Source organism: Anolis sagrei, chromosome 1, assembly GCF_037176765.1.
Source record: "Anolis sagrei isolate rAnoSag1 chromosome 1, rAnoSag1.mat, whole genome shotgun sequence".
NCBI lineage: Eukaryota > Metazoa > Chordata > Lepidosauria > Squamata > Dactyloidae > Anolis > Anolis sagrei.
In genome coordinates, this window is record NC_090021.1 from 290641598 (window position 1) to 290662895 (window position 21298).

A 21298-nucleotide genomic window follows, 5' to 3' on the forward strand; every position below is an offset into this window, starting at 1 on the left:
ATATAAACCCACTGTCCTAATTCCAACAGACCTCACTACCTCTGAGGATGCTTGCCATAGATGCAGGCGAAACGTCAGGAGAAATGCCTCTAGAACATGGCCCTGTAGCCCGAAAAAAAACTCCCAAGAACCTAAGAATGCATTGTTGCTTGCTTCTTATCATATCTCTCCCCCCCCCCCATTGCTTCCTTTTTACAATTGATAGCATTGTTGCTCTGTTATTAGTCAAAGATGGAAAGGTTTACGCAAAACCAAAAAAAATGCAGCCTCTGCAATTCATTTAACCTTGTGAAGCAGTTTTGCCAATGGCAGTGGGAGCAAAGGGTTAATTGGTGCAGCATCTGACTGCTTGTATGATGTCCACCTGTTGGATGGGTGAGGATTTTTTTAAAAATGCCTTTTCCTTTGGACATGATATATCTTCCTCTTAGGTCCCTTCGACTCTCCCTGTCCCTTAGGTCGTTTCTGGAACAGCTGACTTTGCCCAGTGTAGCAAAGGTTAACAGGGGTTTGTTTTTCTGTGCTTTCTGCCCCCCCCCTTCTCTCCCCCCCCCCCCCCCCCCCTCTGTCAGGAGTCCTGAAGGGAAGCTGTAGAACTGGTTGTAACCTGACCCTTTCCATCTGGGGAGTGTAGCTCTCCAATGTCTTTGTCTGGGAAATGTGTCCGAGAATGCCCCAGGGGAAGGGGGGAAAAATAAGCTGTAACCAAAAAAAGAAACTGGGGGCCTGTCCCCTCCCTTTTCTCTGGGCAAGAAGTGTGTGTTGCCATGGCTCCAGTGAGCCAGTGAGGAAGCGGAGCAAAAGTAGTGAATCCTGCCTACGCCAAGCATGTGGGAGAGTTAGTAAACAAAAGCATCCCTCTTTACTACGAGCTCACTGCGGCCAAGAAGGGAGGAGTCCCCTCTTTCTTTCTTTCCTCTCTGTCCCCGCTTTCAGCTGAAATAACAAAGTGCTGCAAAGGGAAGAGAGTGTATCTTTTCCCCCCTTTTCTTTTCAAAAGAGGAAAACAGAAACAAACCCTGGCGGGGTGGGGAAATGGCCGATGGATCTCCACTGCGGGCAGACATTGACAACTAAGCTTAAGGGATTCTTTTCTAAGAGGCAAGCATCTTTGCACGGGGCTATGTTTGAGACCACTGAAAGTTTTATTTATTGCTCAGCTTAGGCTAATACCTCCTTTTCCTTCCCTGCCTCACTCCTGGCCAATTTTCCCCCCTCTGGTTGTTGGCCAAGATAGGAGAAGGCGGTCCAAGAGCTATTTGAGCGATCATCCACGGCCAGGAAAAACGGTGACTTCTCCTTGGGTTGCCTCTGACAGGTTCGCTGGATCCGTATTGCTCTACATAAGACTGGACGTGGATGAAAGCAATATTTATAGACCAATCCTATGGGTTTTGATTTCCTATCAACTAAATTTATGGATAAAAGCAGTGTTTGAAGTGAGATGCCTTCTCTGATGTTTTTAGGGAACATAATACGCCACTGTGGATTCTATCATCTCAAGGAGAAACGTTCCTCCCAATGTCAGTGGAAAAGGGAATGCAACCCCATGAATTTCAAAGGGTTTTCTTAGGCAAAGAATAGTCAGAGGTGATTTTGCCAGTTCCTTCCTCTGAAATATCGCCAATAGCACCTGGGATTCGTAGGAATGGCCCTGTTTGGACAGGATCTGGTGCCTTTAGTAAGCTGTCTTCATTTCTAATAGACAGGGAATCTATTAGGAACAGGGTAGCTTATTTTTTCAGTTACAAGAGCTGCACAACTGTCAATAAAATTCAGGAGACCTGAGTCCAGTCCCCTGCTCTGGCCTCCAGATCTTGCTGAGATAATGCTTCGGGGCTTCAGGGACCTTCATGTTGAAAATGAGCTGTAATTGAGAGCTGTATATATTGACCAATAAAAGTTTATGGCAGTGGGGCAAGAAAGGGGGAAACACAAGCTGTAAATTCTTCCCTGCTTCTGCAGAAGCTACACCGGGGAGGCAAGCATGTCATATCCATTCATAGGTGTACTTGTCAATACAACTAAATGGAGTAATGCTCAGTACGCATGCCCAGTGTGAAACACATCTCACCATGCTAACAGTGGATGTGGCTCTTAATGAGACATGCTGCATTATCACAAGATGTCTACACCCTACACCACTGGAGCAATTATACTGTTTAGCTGGAATTGCACCACCTGACGCCTGTCGGGAAGTAGCAGCCAATAATCAAAGGACCAGGGCAGTGACATCTTTAGTTCATCCTCATAATCTTAAATAGTTTTCTAAGGTCTACAGAGATACCCGCAGGAACACCTCAGTAAGCGAGAGTCCAAAAATAGAAGGCAAAAATCCGGAACGTCAAGCCATGGCTGATACCAAATGAGAGACTCCGTCCTGGGCACACAGAAGACTGGGCAACTTACTGCACTCTGGCACCATGAGATGCAGAGCCAACCTTAAGAAATGGGGCCACAAAATGGAGTCCATGACATGAGAGTTTGGAGGAGAGCAAACCACAGACCACCTATTAAAATCTGAGCTCTGCCACATGCACAATGGAGGACCTCCTTAGAGCAACACCAGAGGCACTCCAAATAGCCAGCAGCTACTAGTCAAAAACTTTGTGTTTTTTAAATACATTACAAGTGTAGCCTTGGTTTGCTTCTGATACAATAAATAAATAAATGGAGCAATGTAGAAAGATTTACAGTTGACCTTCTGTATCCATAGATTAATGCAGCCACAGCTTGAAAATATTCCTCCTCCTCCAAAACAAACCTTGATTTCGCTATCTTATATAAGGGACATCATTTTACTATGCCGTATAATGGGAATTGAGTATCCACAGATTTTTGTATCCATGAGAGCTTCTTCTCCCAAACCACAGCAGATTCCTTTCCCTTCTCTGCTATAGAATCTTGTAGAATGTGGTTTGCCTTGCTTTTATTGATATTGATTGCTTTTTGTGTTGCATTATAACCCAGGCAATGATGAGGATCTTTTTCTCTATGATACAACAACACACAAAACCTTCCAAGCCCAGAACTGTCCCTTTGGACTTCTTGTAAATTTGTTGTTTTTAAATCAGACATAGTAAGCAAAAAAAAAAAAAAATCCCAACATGGTGCATGTGACTGACTCTGCGTGAGAGACACAGAAGTTGGGCAGTGCATTTGCTCTGAGCCAGCCCTCCTTAAATCGCTCTCTATATTTAGTGTCTGAGTCATCACAACTGCTGACAAGGGGCAGAACTGAGCTGAGACTTTGGTGCTGCACCTGACTGCTGGCCTTTGTGTGCTTTCAGTGAAGTTGGAGTGTGCTCTATCTAAAGTGTTTTTTCCCTTTAAAGTAGCTTCCACCACCTGATTTGAATGTTCCACTTTGTCTTTTAAGTTTTATGTAGATGTCAATCCCTCTGTTCAGGGACAACTCCTGAGCAGTAAAGAGAGTGTTTTGTTTTCACTTGGGTTGATTTTGGGGTTCTTATGACCAAATATGTGTGAGTTTGGAGTTTTTTATTTAATATAATTGGAAGGGACAACAAGAGACATGCAGTTCAACATCTTGCCATACAGGAATATATAACTAAAGCACTCATACTCCAGGAAATAAAGCCGACTGCTCACTGGAGTGAAGGATATTAGAGGCAAAGATGAAGTGCTTTGGCCACATAATGAGAAGACAGGAAAGCTTGGAGAAGACAATGATGCTGGGGAAAATGGAAGGAAAAAGGAAGAGGGGCCAACCAAGGGCAGGATGGGTGGATGGTATCCTTGAAGTGACTGGCTTGACTTTGAAGGAACTGGGGATGGCCACGGCCAACAGGAAGCTCTGGTATGAAGAGTCGGAAGCGACTGAACAAATAAACAAAATTTTAAAACTCCCAGAGATTAGAAGTCTGCTACTTCTAAGGCGGTCTGTATCTAACTCTTTAACAGTTCTTACAATCAATAAGTTTTTCCAAATGTTCAGATAGAATCTCTTTCCTGGCAATCTGAATCCATTGGATCATGTTCTAGTCTCCGAAGCAGCCACAAACACTTTAGCCATCTTCTATGTTAAATTCCAACATACATTTAAGGGCGATTATAATAGAACCTATCAGCCTTCTCTTCTCCAAGCTTAAAATACCCAGTTTCCTAACTCCATAAGGCTTGGTTGTGAGATCTTTCAAAATGTTCCAGCTTGTTCCTATTCTTCTTGAGCTCTGAGGCCCAGAAATAGATACAATATTCCAGATGAAGTCTAAGCAAGTCAGAATTTCTTCCCGCAATCTCAACACTGTTGATTTGTTTGTTTTTGCATAGGTTGCAAAATGATTCAGTACATGCTATATAAAGTTATTCCATCAGAATGGGTTGGTCTTCACAAAGTTTCTTGGCTGATAGAAATCTAGATCTAGGAGTTTTCTGCCAGAGTGCCAATTCAAACATTTCACACTCAGTTAATTATAGGTCACTGCATGGTTTTAACTGCTGTAATGATTTGTGAGGCTTTCTGTCTTCTGGAAAAACTAGATGGAAAGAACGAGAGCATCCTAGTTAGTTTCTTTTCAGTAGAACAGCCGCTTTGATCTACATCTTGAGGAAGAAGAGGATGGGAGGAGTGCCCTGCCATTTTTATATGATTGTGAAAATAGGAAGTTATTTATACATTGTATTATTTTATATACTACCCTTGTTAATATGAAACCCAGTGTTATTTATAACACAGATGGGTGTGGAGTGGTAGCGGAAATCTCTGAAACTCTTGTGGGAATGACCACAAAATAGCATCCTGCCTAATCACAAATGACAAGTCACACGCTTAAGAAGCTGAGTAAAAGAGCGGGATGGTTTCAACCCCAAATATAAAACCACATATTTTCCTTTACGTGGCACAAAAATATAATTTCATAGACTGGAAACTGTAAAGGGAAACCAGTGAGGACCAGGGTACTTGAAGATTGTGGCTATTAGCATTTCCAGTGAAAAAGTTTTGTGTATCTGTTTGATCCATTGTTTTTGTTTTCTTTTGTTTTTGGAAAGAACAGTATTGGTGTGAAGAAAAAAAGACAGAAGCAGTAGTGAGTTGTCTCAGGATGGTTACATTTGGAAGATCTTGGAACACCTTGTAAAATTGCATGAATGAGGTTGCCACAGAGACACACTTGCACAAATCACAGCTCTCAATACCAAGCCATATACATTTTCCCACAAAACATGGATGCCATTTAATAGAGGGGAAAGTTACTAATGTTTAGAGGAACTTTCTTTCTACCACCCCAGCTTTGGACATATAGGACAAGCACATGAAATGCGCACAGACAGGCCACTAGCCAGCCCAAAAATCCACATAAAGAGAGACAAGGAGGCTTCCATCTGCCCTCACTCCCCAGTATTTTCCTTCATCTCTAAAAATGGAGCCCCCCGGTGACAAAATGGGTTAAACCCTTGTGTCGGCAGGACTGTTGACCAATAGATCAGTGGTTAGAATCCGGGGAGAGTGGGTTGAGCTTCCTCTGTCAGCTCCAGTTCCCCATGCGGGGACATGAGAGAAGCCTCCCACAAGGATGGTAAAACATCAAAACATCTGGGCGTCCCATGAGCAATGTCTTTGCAGATGGGAAATTCTCTCACACCAGAGGCAACTTGCAGTTTCTCAAGTCGCTCCTGGCACACAAAAAATTTCTAAAGACTATCCCTGGGTCTCACATGAAACCCAAAGGTATTCTGAGAAAATAAAAGAAGAGAGTTGGGAAGCTAGAGCTTTGCTTTCCAGCCACTAAAGGTTAAAATTAGAAAATAAATAAACTGCCAATTGTAATTGAATTAAATGAAATAGGGAGAGAGACTTTGAGGGTGTCTTGGTAAATGCCTTAAGATGCACAACTGGAAACCACATTGCTATCACACATTTATTATGACAGATGATTTGCCATAAGGTATTGAGTCATAGCAACATTCTAGAGTGAGGAAAAGTTGGGTTTTGTTTTTTTGGAGTCCAGGCAGTCCCCAAGTTATGAACAAGATAGGTTCTGTGGGTTTGTTCTTGAGTTGAATTAGTATGTAAGTCAGACAAGTACATTTTAAGTGTAACTTCAGCCAAATATATATTTGCCTTCAAGCCAGCTGTTAGCTTATGGCAAACCCATAAGTATTAATAACATTGTTAATTTTAGAAACCACTGTACTATTCAGTTGCCTGGATTCATGTTTACCTTCCTTAGAAAATAATTTTGTTTCAATGTTTTTCATTTTAAAGGATTTTTATATGTTTCTAAAAGCTTTTGGTTTAGCCTTTTAAAGCACACACACACAGAGAGAGAGTAAGAAATAACTGCTAGTTCCTTTCTTTTACTCTGTTTTCCTGTCTAAACCTTTTAGGATGATCATACACATTTTTTTCTCAATTTGGAACATTTTTTAAACCAAAACCTAATTTTAGATTGCCAAACAATTCTAATTCCAAAGCAACTGAGCTGGGAGATAGAGACAGTAGTCTGCAACAGGGTCACACAAAATTCTTACTTCCTTTTTTGTTTGCTTCAAATGGAACAAGGAACTAAACAAACAATTTCAGTTGTGCAAGACTATGGGCCTGCAGAAATGGTGTCCTGCAGTTGCCCTTTCGGACTTAAGAACCAAGTTGCCACTCTGTCCTGCTCCCACTTCCTGCAAGTTCCATCTAGAAAGAAAAGTACAGAGCTAGCTACTGTTTATTTGGAATGAAAAGCACTTCAAGGAATTGCTCATTTGCCAACCGATTCTCCCAGTGCTGTAATTTGTAAACAGCTTCCTAAAATATTCTCTGTATTCGCACACACACATACATACACACACCTGCATGCTTCTGCAATATATACACATGGAGTCTCTACTGACAGATCCCGTGTCAACCTTTTTGTTACATACATGGCAGGATTTCTTGTTGACAGTCCCACTTGCCTTTGAGCTAAGCCATGTAGCCCTGAAATGCTGGTAGCATTCTTTCTGAAACAGTTCTGTGTTTTAATTGGCAGTTACATTTCCCCCTACTTTCCGAGTTTTACTTTTTCTGTGAGAGGGTCTTGGTTCCATAATATTTGAAGTATAGCACCTTCCCTTCTAAGATTTAAAAATCAGACAATTCCTGGCACAGCAAAGTGCTCACTTAACAATCAAACCTATATTCTTCCTAATTCCCCATCTTTCTATAACTAGAAAAGATGGATTGCACCACGAGGTATGTCCAGATCTTGAAAGGTCACTTTTGTGACTTATAATGCTTCCCCTTTATTTTACCCATTGCCCATCAATTTCCTTCTCCAGCTGGATCATGTTCCTGACCTCTTTTGCCCTGGGGAACAAGAACCATTTCCTTGTTTTACCTAATGTCTAATCCGTTTGGTGACAGCACAATATGGGTCCACCTGGCTGGGAAAACAACTGTTAAGTGACTCGGCTTCTAGCAGCTGTGCATTCCGTACTCTTTTTAAAAAAGTATCTTAGACTTCTTAGTTTGTTCTCTGGTTAGTCATTTTGATTTCCTGCTCTGATTTTGAGAAGGAATGGCTTTTGTGGAACCATCATCTGAACTACCACCAGCTTCATCTGAGAAGTTTACATGTGTTTTGTAGCTGTGAGATCAGTCCAATCCAAAGGCAGATTGATTAGCCTGCATGGGTTGGGTAAACTGGATCATTCATCATGTCACCCCAGTATTGGAACCTAGACTCACGGTATGCCTTAATTCCTACCACTGTAACCAGTTAAGTAGTGGCCTCTTCTTCTTCCAACATTATGGTGTCTGCGTGGGATAATGTAAAGCAAATTATTTTTGTCATAGTCACTGTGCCGACAGTTCCTTTGGACTGTTGTAGGGTTTGCTGTCACTCTGGAAGTAGCCATAGCATGACATTTGAAGACTCATACTACTTCATTACACTAGAGCAGTGGTTCTCAACCTGGGGTCCCCAGATGTTTTTGGCCTACAATTCCCAGAAATCCTAACAGCTGGTAAACTGGCTGGGATTTCTGGGAGTTGTAGTCCAAAAACATCTGGGGACCCAAGGTTGAGAAGCACTGCACTAGAGAATGAATCCACTTTAATCTGGTTTCTGCCTTTTGCAGAATTCTGGGGTTTGTAGTTTAGTGATGCTGTTAAAGGCTCCTCCCTAAACTACAAACCCCAGAATACTGCAGGAGGTAGCAACCAGATTTAAAGTGGATTCATTCTCTAGTGTGATGAGGTCCATAAAGTGGGCCAAACTGATTTGTGCCATCTGTGTCATAACTAAAAGTTTATTTGCATAAAAGGCTGATGTACTTTCTAATTTATTGTGCCAGATATCCAAGCTTGTAACTGTGTGGTGGAACAATGACATATATTTAGGCTAACATCCATTTTGGTTAAATGGCACACTCTTCCAATGGTATTATACTCAGTCTTCTGACACACACATCTCCCAGCTGTTTTTGTCAAGAGACACCAAGTTGTTCATGCCTGGCTCTTCTTGGTCCTCTGAAAGGGTGGCTTAGGAAATCGCTTTTGCCTGCTCAACATGAGTATTATTTACTTTATTTCTAAACCGCTTTTCTCAGCCCTTAGGTGACTCAAAGCGGTTTACACATTTGTTTGTTACACATTTACACCCTGCCCTTCTCAACCCAAGGGGGACTCAGAACAGCCTCACACTTTGGCAACAATTCAATGCCACAAAAACAACATACAATTAAACATTTACATTAAAAACCAAAGAATCAAAACACCTAAATCAATTACATCAATTATTAAAATCGCACAATCTAGGGTTGTAATCCACAGCCATTCCAGTTTGGTCCTATAGGATTCTGGCCTTAGACATTTCCAATGGGGAATCATTGTATTAGTCTGTTGTAGAAGGAATAACAACAAAGAGTCTTGTGGCACCATGGGATTTTATTTGGCATAAGCTTTCCAGCAAGCTTCATTAGATGAATTGTTTTAAGGAATTTAGACAACTGGGAGAATAACTCCCTTGGTGAGCAAATGAGTCATCCACCATTATCATTCCCTGTAGTCCTTATCTTCTATTCATCACCATCTTCTGAAAGCATTTTGAAAAGTTGTTGAATGCAAAAGCTCCAGTCATCTGAAAAGGAAAAATGGCAGGCAATATATATCATAATAGTTCAGGACTAAGTTGATCATATACATTTTATGCCAAAAAGGGCTTTAAAATGTAGCTGTTGGGCAAAAGTAGGACAAATCCTTGTATGAACTGCAAATTTTGTTTATTGTGAACTCTTCCTCTTATGTGGTATTATTGCTTTCATCATATTAACAACAGTGTATGTGCCAAGGTCATGCTTCACCCCATTCTTCCTTGAAGTGATATCTGCGGAGAAACTGAGTTACAGTTCTCTTTGTGGACCCCTAAGAACAGTGAACACTAGCCGTGACCTTAATGCAAGTAGTTATTTTTGTTTTTTGCGGCTCCATTGGTCACTCCTACTCAACATCTCACACATTATGATTGTACCCATATAAATATCAATATATGCTGTTATGAAGAAAGGTGGAATTACAAAAACCAAACCATGATAATCTGTTCCCAAAAATATTATTATTATTATTATTATTATTATTATTATTATTATTATTGGACAGGCAACAAGATTAGCACACAGCCAACAAGATCACTATGCTGGCTTTTGTATTCGATCACACGTCAGATACTTCCCAAGTGTCTAGGACTGTGAGATGCATCAGTGAATAATGCATGTAGATCGGAGTAGGGTGGCCTTTTGCAACTGACAGATGGTAATTTTGTCAGCGCCAATTGTATTTAAGTGCAGGACAAGGTCTTTAGGTACACCCAGTGTACCGATCACCATTGGGACCACCTTTACTGGCTTGTGCCAGAGTCTTTGCAGTTCAATCTTTAAATTCTCATATCGTGTAAGTTTTCCAGTTGCTTCTCATCAATTCGGCTGTCACCTGGGATTGCAACATCATCGATCCATACTTCATTTCCTCCACAATTGTGAGGTCAGGAGTATTGTGTCAATCTGAATTTGGAAGTCCCAGAATAGTTTGATGTGTTCATTTTCTGTAACCTTTTAGGCTTGTGATCCCATCAGTTCTTTGTCACATGCAGATGGTATTTGTGGCACAAGTTCCACAAATAATAATAATAATAATAATAATAATAATAATAATAATAATGTTTATTTATACCCCACTTTTTCTCCCTATAAAGGAGACACAAAGCGGCTTACATTAAAAGCATTTTGATACAATTTAAAATATACAAATACACAAACATTAAAACAGAATTAAATATCAATGGTATTAAAAATTCACAGTTAAAATCCATTAGCCCTAGGGTCCCATACTGGGGTAAACTAAATCAATCAATCAAATAAATAAACTACACTGTGCCAAGTAGTGGGTAAATCTTTAACACAGAAATAGGATCTGTGCTATATTACATGATAAATTGTGGGAACATACCAACAATGTAGGCCTAAATATCCTAAAGGCATCTCCTATCTGATCTTGAAAATCAGCAGGGATGTCCTTGTATAGTAGTACTTAAATGGGAAAATACCTAGAAAAAGCAGGTGCTGCAACCTATATTTCAGAAGAACTGACTGTTTCTATAAAATTAACAGGGTCACCATAAGTTGACTGACAACTTGAAGGTACAAAATTGCACACATTATTCCTCGCAGCATTTAGCAAGATTGCACATTTACTCATCCCATGAAAAATTATGGTAATGTCAGCAGCATATCCTAGTGGTTTTATAGACTAACCATGACACAGGACCCATGATGTGGGAAACAAAAAGAACATGGAGAAGAGTTCTGTAATGAAGTATATGTTCTCAACAGAAGGGCAGTAAACTTAAGCTTGAAATTTAGTTATATTTATTATGAAAGAAGGCTCGACCAAGATATTCAAGCAAACATTTGAGGTATCGGTGACATCATGATTTCAAGCAGGATAGTACAAGATCTCTCAGAAGATTTGTCTCAGATTATAAAGCTGAATTATGTACTTTTGCGACAAGAGTAGGCAACTGTGGTTCTCTAGATGTTATTGCTCTCGAACTATTATCGACCCAATTTAGCATAGTCAATATTGAAGGATTATAATAGCTGCAAAACCACATGAATGCCACAATTGCCCCACCATTGCTCCAAAATCAGATAGTAGAACTGCTTGAATCTTGAAGTGAGTTGGGAGGTCATCCTTGCTCACCAGAAACCAGCCTTCCAATTTTTTTGGCCAGTTGGAAATACGTATTTTAGAAGAGAGGACAGGTAACTTGTGAACAAAGGTTATGGAGGAGGTTAGGTAAACTCGTGAAGGGCGAGAGATCGAAGGGAATCAGAATTGTTGTCTGGCGTGTAGGAAGTGGAAACAGACTTGAAGTTGCCAGATATTAAATATTTTAAGGAACTGTCTCCCTTGTTGCCAATATGTAAAGCCGCTTTGAGTCCCCCTAAGGGTTGAGAAGGGTGGGGTACAAATATAGGAAATAAACAAATAAGGCATTGTTGTGGTGTTAAACACAAGACAGGTACCATGTTTCAGCCAAATACAACTTTGGAGAACAATTGCAGTAGTTTGGATCCAAAAGCACCCTTTCACAATCCATCAGAGAATATGTTCATCCTTTCTTCTATATCACTAAGGTTTTCTAAGTCCCTCCTATGGTATTTTGGATGTTCTTCCAACTTTGTACAACAGATGAGAACCAATCTGATGTAATTGTGAAGACACTGGACCTAGGAAATCCAGGTTCCTAGGAAATCTGCTAAGCTGTAAAGTTCCAGATATGAACTTCAGCAAATCATGGACCCCCAGCCTGATCAACTTATGACTTCATCAGACAGGGCTGGTTTTGGTGGCATACGCTGTTTCTGCTGTAGTTTAGCCCATCTGTTCCCATCCTACGACGTACAGCTACTTCTGACAGGACTCCATGACGAAACAACAGTGGAAACGGTGTATGCCACTATGGTGGCAACACAGGAAGCTTCCCATGTTGCACCAGCAACCATGGGGGAAGCCATGTGGTGGACCCCCATGGAATGGGGTTTTGGGTAAGTTGGGCAATATAGGGCATGGAGCAACAGGTTCCTCATGCCCCCCACCTCAACGGGCACTGCTGGATTCACCACGATAAGTTGTGATTCCAGCAGCCATTATGATGAGGGCCTTAATAGGGGTGTTATGAGACTGAAGTGGAAAGGAAGAGAAGAAAGGGGAAAAAAGGGATAGAAATAAAGTGAACAAAACAGGTAAGCAAGGCAGTAAGAAGAAAGTTGGATCAATGAATATCACTTCTAAGAAAACATTACTCACAGGTTCTCTGGGTCTAGCTTTATGGCAGAGATACTGTGTGGTTTCCAGAGATCTGGAAAGACAAAGGCTGCTCCTATACCCTGGACTGTATACAGCCACTGCCTGGCCACAGGGCTTTTCCTAGCAATCCTCAGCTGCTCTATACAGCCAGAGGGAAAGTCCTGCATTAAAGAGATACTGGAATTATCTCTTCCAATAGTATTTGTGTATCTGGAGATTATGTGTTTGTGGCTTTTGGCTTAGAGTAACTTCATGACTTTCATAGAGTTGTCTTAGGCAAGGAATACCCAGAGGTGATTTTGCCGGTTCCTGCTTCTGAATTATAGCCTACAGAAGCAAGCTGGCATTTGTTGATGGTCACCCATACAAGTATTAACCAAGGCTAACCAGTTTAGCTTTCAAAATCAGACAGAATCTGGTACCCTAGGATATTTAGTTACAGCAGCAGAAATCAAGAGGATTCCAGCTTATGTCTCTAAAATGCCCCTCCCCTTTGAAATTGTGAAGGAAGTAACTTTCAAAGCAAAGATTGTGACATTTGTCAAGAGATGAGTGACCAGCAGTCCTCTCCAAAGGCTTCAAAACAGGATTTTATGTGTCTCCCCCCCCCCCCCCCAGCCTCCCAAGTTTCTAAAATTGCTGCTTGATAATGGGACCTGAAATAACCCCTAGGTTTTTGTTTTTGTTTTCAAGTGTGTTCTTGCTTAAGGTTTAATTGGCTCCAGTCAGTAGGAAAGGGCTCCAGGACTGATTATTTATGGCTTACTGTCAAAAGGAGCTATAAAAAAGGGCAGTATTATCTTGGAGATGCTGGGAAGCAAAGTGTGGGGAGGGAGGAGAGAGTGTGTGCATAGGAGTGTGTTTTCTTGTACTGGATAAAATCAGTTTTGCTGTCTCAGCAGTGTGGTTTAAATTGAAGATTAACCCTTTGACCTTCACAGTGTCAAATCACTTACAGATGGATCACCAGCTACACTTCTCTTCTTCCCCCTCCTCCTTCTCTCCTAAGTTTTGGGGGAGAGGGGGGCATTCTCCTTAAGAAAAAAAGAGGGGGAAAGGAGTTGTTTGTTCTTGCAGCTGGGGCTTTGAGTGGCTCAGAAGCCAATCTGATTAAAAACAGCACTTGGCTAAACTTTGCAGAATCCTGCAAAAAAGAAAGAAAGGGGGGAACCTTAATCCTTTTGTGCACAATACATAAAGGATCTGCTTTTTTCTTTCTATAATGTTGGAGCCAGAATTATTCCTCGAGAAACTACCTCTCTCTCTCTTTCTCCCTTCCCTCCCTCTTTCCCCCCCTCTCTTTAGACGTGTTGTACTGCTGGGATTAAAGTGTCTGTTCTTGAAAATGTAACATAGTTTTTATTGGGATAAGATAAGCTTTTGGGTTGTGGTTTCAAAAAAAAGTGAGTAATCTTGTTTAGACCATTTTCCATTTCTACAGCACCAGCAGAACAGAAACCAGGTCTGGTGGCAGATCTTCTTCTTCCTCCATAACGTGGCCTTGAACATGGAGGCAAACAGACATCGCGCTGGCCGTAGGTGAGACCTGTCCCACCTCTTCCTGGTTCCATCCAGCCTACTGGGAACACTGAATCAATCCAGGGCAGAGATGTGCATGCCGCTGGATGAAACATGGGGTTCCCATTATACAGAGGACTCTTCTTGTTGTACAAAAGACTTGTTTTAAAAGGACTTGCTCTGTCTCTCCTCGTGGCTTGCCATCTTCTGAGGTAGGGAGCTTGGGTCCAACACTGTGGAAGCAAAATTCTCCTCCAAAGACAATCAAGATTCATCTGCACAAGAGGAGAGCTCATATTGGTTTTCTTTGGTAATGGCCTTGTGCATTTTGTAAAGTTGGCTGCTGGTGATATCCTAGGACTGATAAGTTGAAATGCATTTTGGCTGACTTCCAAATGAGACACACTGGCTTCCTGATGGGAAAATTTAGAAAAGAATCTGTTCAGAAGCTATTATGAAATATAGCATGTATATACAACTGGGCAGCCAGTAATTGGATATTTGCCTTTTAATTATTGCAGGCACTGGTGTAAAAAGGGAGCAAGACTTGAGTAGTTAGGTAAAATCTCTGGAATTTATGAAGCCATGAGGTCCCATTCACATATACCCTGGGTCCCATTCATTCCCAATCCCAATCTTCAAAAATTAAAAATGCATGGGGGAATTGAAATTAATATAATGCTTCGTGCTCATATATAAACCATATCATACAACACATGATTTTTCATCTCCCTTTTACATGTAGATGCAACGTCACGAGTCTTCTGATGTGGTTGTATAAAGATCCACCACTGACTTTCTCTGATGAGAGCTTTAATATTGGAAGTGACAAAAAGAGGTGTTCTAAATGCATTAGATGGATTTTCCTTAGAGCCCTTCCGTTTATCCCATGTGGCCTTGGAACAACATCCAAACGATACCAACCCTGGAGTTTCTCTCCCATTGGGGTCAATAGGGTTGGGAAATAAAATAGCAGTAGAAAAGAAAAGAAGGGGGTTTCTATTACAATACACAATTATAATGTTATATTCTACTTTAATTACAATAGCAGTATCCTATGGAATCGTGGGATTTTCAGTTTAGGAAGAGATTTGGATTTCCCAACCATATACCTCAAGTGCCTCATCAAACTACAAATCCTAGAATTCCACAGGATGATACTATGGCAATTAAAGTAAAAGACATTGCTATACTTGTCTAGCGTGAAGGGTTTCAGAGAGACAGAATTTCCAAATAGAAAGAAAAATAGCTGTGGACAAACATACTTTCAGAACCAAGAAGGCATTGGAAAAAGCCATTTCCCCCCTTTTCTCCTTTCCTTCCCTCATAAAACTGCTCTGCTAAACATGAACTGTATTGTGTGTAACCTGACAGATACAATTGAATTTTGTGATATAATGAGAAAATACAAATGCCTTTATTTTAATCAAGGCCTCATTTTACAGCTATATTCAGTGTAAGAAATGAAGCTGCAAACTTTTGCCCCTAAAGTTACCTATCTTTGTTTTTGCCATGAGGAAAATAGGGATCAGACTGAAATGTTGTGGTGGTGAAGAATGGCAACAATTGTGTAAAAGAAAAAAGAATTATTATCTAGAGTTAGATAGAATGGCCTCAATCCAAAGAACAATGAAACTCGCTCTGCGCCCTTGAGGGGACTTTAGGTTTATTGAGCCCCAACCTTGACACAAGCAAGGAGAGGCAGAGGCTCTGTGTTGAGACATGGTGCTACAGGACCAACACTTTTGGTAGATTACACTCCTTGAACCCCTGAGTACTTTTCCTATTCTTCAACATTTAGCAAAATTTCCCCAACACGTAGGAGTGACCTTTGTTTGATAATCCAGCCGAAAGTAATAACAATGATATCAGCACTAAATTATTATCTTTTATATCTTGGATCTAAGAAAATAAATAAAAACACAATCAAGTGACTGTACCAGTATCGTTTTTTCAAACAATGCTTTTCACTTGTGGTTTTGAAACAAAAAATAATTAAGAACAGATTATTTTACTGCAAATTTTCCCTAAATTTGTATATTCAGATTTCTGGTTTAGAAGACAAAAAGGTGGCGAAAGAAGAGTTTTTCTTTCATTTGACTTTTGCAATCACCAGTTGGAGATCTTTGTGTCCTTACTCTAGAATTCTTTTGTTTCTCCTGTGAAACAAAACTTGCTAGAAATTTTGATGAGAGTATTTCTTCACATTTTCCATGATGAGTTAGAAGCTTAATGCTCTAAACCCTGGGTTGAATCCAGAATTTGTCTCCAATTAATAGAAAGGCTCCTTCCATCCGTGGAAGGCTTCTGACCCACTGCCAATTACTTCCTTGCCCTGCAACCCCAACATGCCACTAGAAACCCTGCTCTTGGGGGATATATATATATATATATATATATATATATATATATATATATCACAATATATATAATAATGTGGGAAATGATGTTGAAGGCTGCCAAGAAAGGGGATAATTGACAAAAATGCTTTGCTCTCTGGTTCTACCTGCCAGAATGTGGAAATGTGCTCAGGGAGAGCTCTCGCTGGCAGAAACAAATCCTGGATCCATGCCTCTTTTTGTTTCCTGTTGGAAAGAGCCTTCCCTGTACCAAACCCAGACACCTGAGAGTTTATAATTGTCAATCCAGATGTTAGAATGGACATCCCAAGAGGTGCAGCAGTGACAGATTGGTCAGCCAACTTTGGAAGGTCAAGTTTGGTCCCTCAGCCGTGTCCATTCATTCATATGCCACTTCTTTCTTATAGTATGCCTCTCTGAATTATACAACCTGTGTAATGATCTATGGACTCTGGGTGGGAGGAGATTTACTCTAAAGTAGCTTCCCCCCCCCCTGCTGTTCCAGATTAATAAAGCAATGCTTACCTAAGAAATGAAGAAAACTAATTGATACTTAAGTCCCGTCATGATCTCCCCATTAGTGAGCAATATTGGCAATCAATGTAGATGAACACTGAGTTCTTAGCCCTGTCCACAAATTCTGGTACTTGTGAGCTAAAGCAGTGTTTCTTAACCTTCCTAATGCTACGACCCCTTAATACAGCTGTAGTGACACCCAACCATAAAATTATTTTCATTGCGACTTCATAACTGTAATTTTGCTACTGTTATGAATTGTAATGTAAATATCAGACATGCAGGATGTATTTTCATTCACTGGACCAAATTTGGCACAAATACCCCAAATTAACCTACAATCAAAGAGCATTCTGAACTCCATCAATGATGGAATTTAACTTGCATGAGCCTCCCTCCAGCCTCACATGCTCTCCCTTGCCCACATGTGCGCACCATGCTGCCATTTGCTGAGCACACCTGCTCTTCTCTCCCCATTTGGAATCTCAGAAACAGCCCTCCCCTTGGCTTAGAGGCCGGCTGAGAGGCCAGCCAATCACAGGGGAGGATGGCTTTTGCTGGGAGACTTGACTGTCTGTTTCTAAAAAGGAAGAGAAGGACAGGCAGAGAGATCTTTGGTGTTTTCTGCCAAAGGTGTCGCCAAAGACCATCAGAAAACAAATATTTCTGATGGCCTTTGACGACCCCTGTGAAACCCTCCCATGATTCCCCAGGGGTCTCAACCCCCAGATTGAGAAACACTGGACTAAAGGGAGATGAAGGATATTTGGCTGGTTTTCTTCCTTCTGTTCTATGCTATCAACTAGTCCCATCAATCCCAAATGTTAGAGGAAAGACGTCTGATGCCAGGGGTCTGCTTTGCACATGTAGGCTCCTTGCATGCTTTAAAGTCCTCATCACAAGATGGTCTGAAAGTGATAGAACCAGCAAAAAGGGATTCAACATTGACAGGAGGGAATAGGAAAATGTTTCACAGGGCCGTGTTTCAGTTTGGAATCTGTATATTTCATATTACTAGAGTGAGCTGGAAATCTAAAAAAGCTAGGGAAGAAGGGGGTGGAATGCCTGCCTGGGGTTAATTGCTGTTAGGTGCCTCCAAGTTAACACTTGACTAATGGCAATTCTAGTCAGGTTTTTCATGGCATGTTTTATTAAGAGAATGTTTGCCCTTGCTCTCTTCTAAAACCAAAAATGCATGACTTGATCAAGATCACCAGTGGGTTTCCATAGGGATTCCAGTAGGGATTCAAATTCTGGTCCCCTAGAATCTTAATCCAACACTCAAACCATGGTTAATATAGATACATTACTGTTGAATAGCCTGTAATGTTGATGATGATGATGATTATTATTATTATTGTTATCAACACAGTCTGTGAACACTGAAGCATTTAAATGATAATATACATGCATTTCAATGTAAGGCTGCGGCACAGAATCCACAGAGGATCATTGCTGAAGGAAGATGGGGGAAGCCCACAAGAAATAATGGCTTTCAATTTCCTTGAAAAGAAGAACAAAGCTCTTATTTTAGAAAGGTGGGAAATGTGTAGACCTCTGGTTGTTGGACTGCATTGCAGTTTAACAATATACTTTGCCCACAAATGATGTCAGAAAAAAATGAGAACTTTAGAATTTCTTATCTCTTCTGCCCTTCTTATGAACTTTTAGAATGTATTGTATGAATAGTGAGTATATCCTAACATAGGTTTTGGCTAAGATTGCACTGCAACTCCAATCATTCCTCACTATTAGGTAGGCTGACTGGGGCTGGTTAGAGTTGTGAGCTAAAATATGCTAGAGGTATCCACACATGTGCCACAGTATGCAGCTGCATTGGATCTTGCTTGAATACTTTCTAGCTCTTCTGAAATTTCTGCTATGTTGTCTCTGGAAAAATGCATGTATTTTATGTCTCTGTACACCTATTTAACCATTGTGGATACCTTTGTTGTTAATTGTCATCAAATGGACCTTGACCTATGGCATCCCTATGAATGAGAGACCTCCAAATCACCCTGTTACTTATTTACTTGGGTGATCCCTCATTGTCCGAGTATGATGGCCTTCCAAGGGTAGTGTCCTGGCAGTGGATACGTAGGTGACTATGGAGCCCTATTCTTGACCTGTATGTTCTTCCACAGTGAGGATAAGTGGAAGGTGGTTCTGGTCAGAGTTGGCCTGATGCACCTTCCTCTTGGCACGTTCCTCCGTTTTGCCCGCCATTTGTGCCTCTTTAAATTCCATAGCACTGCTGGTCACAGCTGATCTCCAGAGTGCTCAAGGGCCAGGGCTTCCCAGTTCACGGTGTCTATGCCACAGTTTTTAATGTTAGCTTTAAGCCCACCTTTAAATCTCTTTTCCTGTCCACCAACATTTCATTTTCCACTCTTGAGTTGGGAGTATAGTAACTGCTTTAGGAGACAGTGATCAGGCATTCGGCCAGTCCAGCGGAGTTGATGGCGTAGGAGCATCACTTCAATGCTGGTGGTCTTTGCTTCTTCCAGCATGCTGACATTTGTCCAGCTGTCTTCCCAAGAGATTTGCAGAATTTTTCAGAGGCAATGCTGATGGAATCGTTCCAGGAGTTGAGTGTGATGTCTGTAGACATCTATGTTTTACAGGCGTATAACAGGGTTGGAAGGACAATAGCTTTATAAACAAGCACCTTGGTATCCCTATGGATGTCCTATTCCTCAAACGCACCCTGTTAACAACAGCTCTGCTCTGGGCTTGCAAATTCAGGGATGTGGCTTCCTTGATGGAATCTATTTACCTGGAATGCCATCTTCCTCTTTTCCTACTGCCATTGTTTATGAAATGGTTCTAGTTGGGCATGCTGAACTTACCTTCTTTGGGGACCCTTATACACTAAACAATTACAGTGCTATGATTTCACTTTAATTTTCATGATTTCCCCCCATGTAGTAGTAGTAGTAGTAGTAGTAGTAGTAGTAGTAGTAATAATAATAATAATAATAATAATAATAATAATATAACACTTTATTTGTTCCCCGCTACCATCTCCCCAAGGGACTCGGTGCGGCTTACATGAGGCTGAGCCCAAATACAACAATACGAGCAATAAAACAACAATACAAGTAATTAAAATAAAAAAGACATAGACAATAAAATATACAACATTATCAATAAGACAGCACACAATTAAAAACAGTGGGAAGGCCAAATGTAAAATTAAAATTGGAAGTGATGCTGGGACATGGACGAAAAGGTGATAGTGGTGTTTGTGGAAGGGCATACGAGCAGACCTAAAAAAAAAAGTAAAGTGCTTGGGAGGACAAAGTGCTAAGGGATCATTATTCCAGGAAGGCACACTGGAACAGCCACGTCTTCAAGCTCCTCCTGAAGACTGCCAGAGTTGGGGCCTGTCTGATGTCTTTAGGGAATGAGTTCCAGAGTCGAGGGGCCACTAGGGTTTGTAGTTTGGTAAAGACTAGAGCAATTTGGCTGTGGATTGTAAATGCCCTTCCCAGAATTCCATAGAACCATGGAAATCAATACAGAAACATAGTGCTATATTTGTGACCAAAATTTTCCCAACTCCTAAAATTGCAACTTTGAATGAGAGTGAGTGCCTTTGTATGTTCCTAGAGGTAATGAACTTCTCCAGATCTTGTCAAATTACAACACTCGTTATACACAATAATTGCCTGGAACTGATGGGGATTTGAATGCAACACAATCTAGAGGTCCAGAACCTCCTCTCCCTTGTTCTATCTAAGGTATCGTGCAATATGCAACATCTACATTTGTCCACTGCAGCTGCCAAGACATCCCGGAGGTGGAGGCCTCTCACAGAAGAGTGCTCTTTCCTGTGAGAAACAATAGCACATACTTTGTTTGTGCCTGAGAAATGTCAGTGCTTTGTCAGTGTGTTTTAGGACTTCTGAGCTTTCACTCAAGAAATGCCTTTCAGAAAAGCAGATCTGCTAGGGATGTTTATGATTGCTCTTTCACACTACACAATGAGAACTCTGTGATTCCATATTGACTGCCATAGTTTCATCCCATGGAAACAGTACTATGCAGTTGTACAATTGGCCCTCTGATATTGGGGTTTGGTTCCATGACCCTCAAGGATACCAAAATCAGTTCCATTATATACTGTGAAGTCATGAAGTGGTGTCCCTCACATAAAATGGCAAAATAAAGATTTGCATTTTGATTTCTTAAAAATATTTTTTTCAGGTAATTGATGGATACAGAACCTGTGAATACAGATTGCCGAGCGTACCTCAACAAAGCCTTTCATAATAAATCTTTTTACAAAGCCCCTTTACCCATGCCCAGCCTCTTCTTTGCCTCTACCCCAGAAGACAGGAGCAGAATTCAAAACGATCCAACCAGGTTAGAAAGATGAGCCAAAACTAACAAAATGAAGTTCAACAGGGTCAATGCAAGATACTCCACTTAGGCAGGAAAAAAATGAAATGCAAAGATACAGAATGGGAGACACCTGGCTCAATAGCAGAACGTGTGAAAAAGAGCTTGGAGTCCTCATGGACAACAAGTTAAACATGAGCCAACAATGTGATGCGGTAGCAAAAAAAGCCAATTGGATTTTGGCATGCATAAATTG

General features: G+C 40.9%; 1 protein-coding gene across 2 annotated transcripts in view; it reads left to right on the plus strand.

The window, feature by feature from the left end:
• BMF (Bcl2 modifying factor) overlaps positions 1 to 15757 on the plus strand; it is a 36642-nt gene extending 20885 nt beyond the window's left edge. For both annotated transcript variants that reach the window (XM_060760330.2, XM_067462854.1), the window contains exon 4: positions 13746 to 15757. In XM_060760330.2, the coding sequence (XP_060616313.2) occupies positions 13746 to 13847 (102 nt within the window). In that variant the 3' untranslated portion in view covers positions 13848 to 15757. The remainder of the gene's footprint in view (positions 1 to 13745) is intronic.
• Positions 15758 to 21298: the final 5541 nt, after the last annotated feature.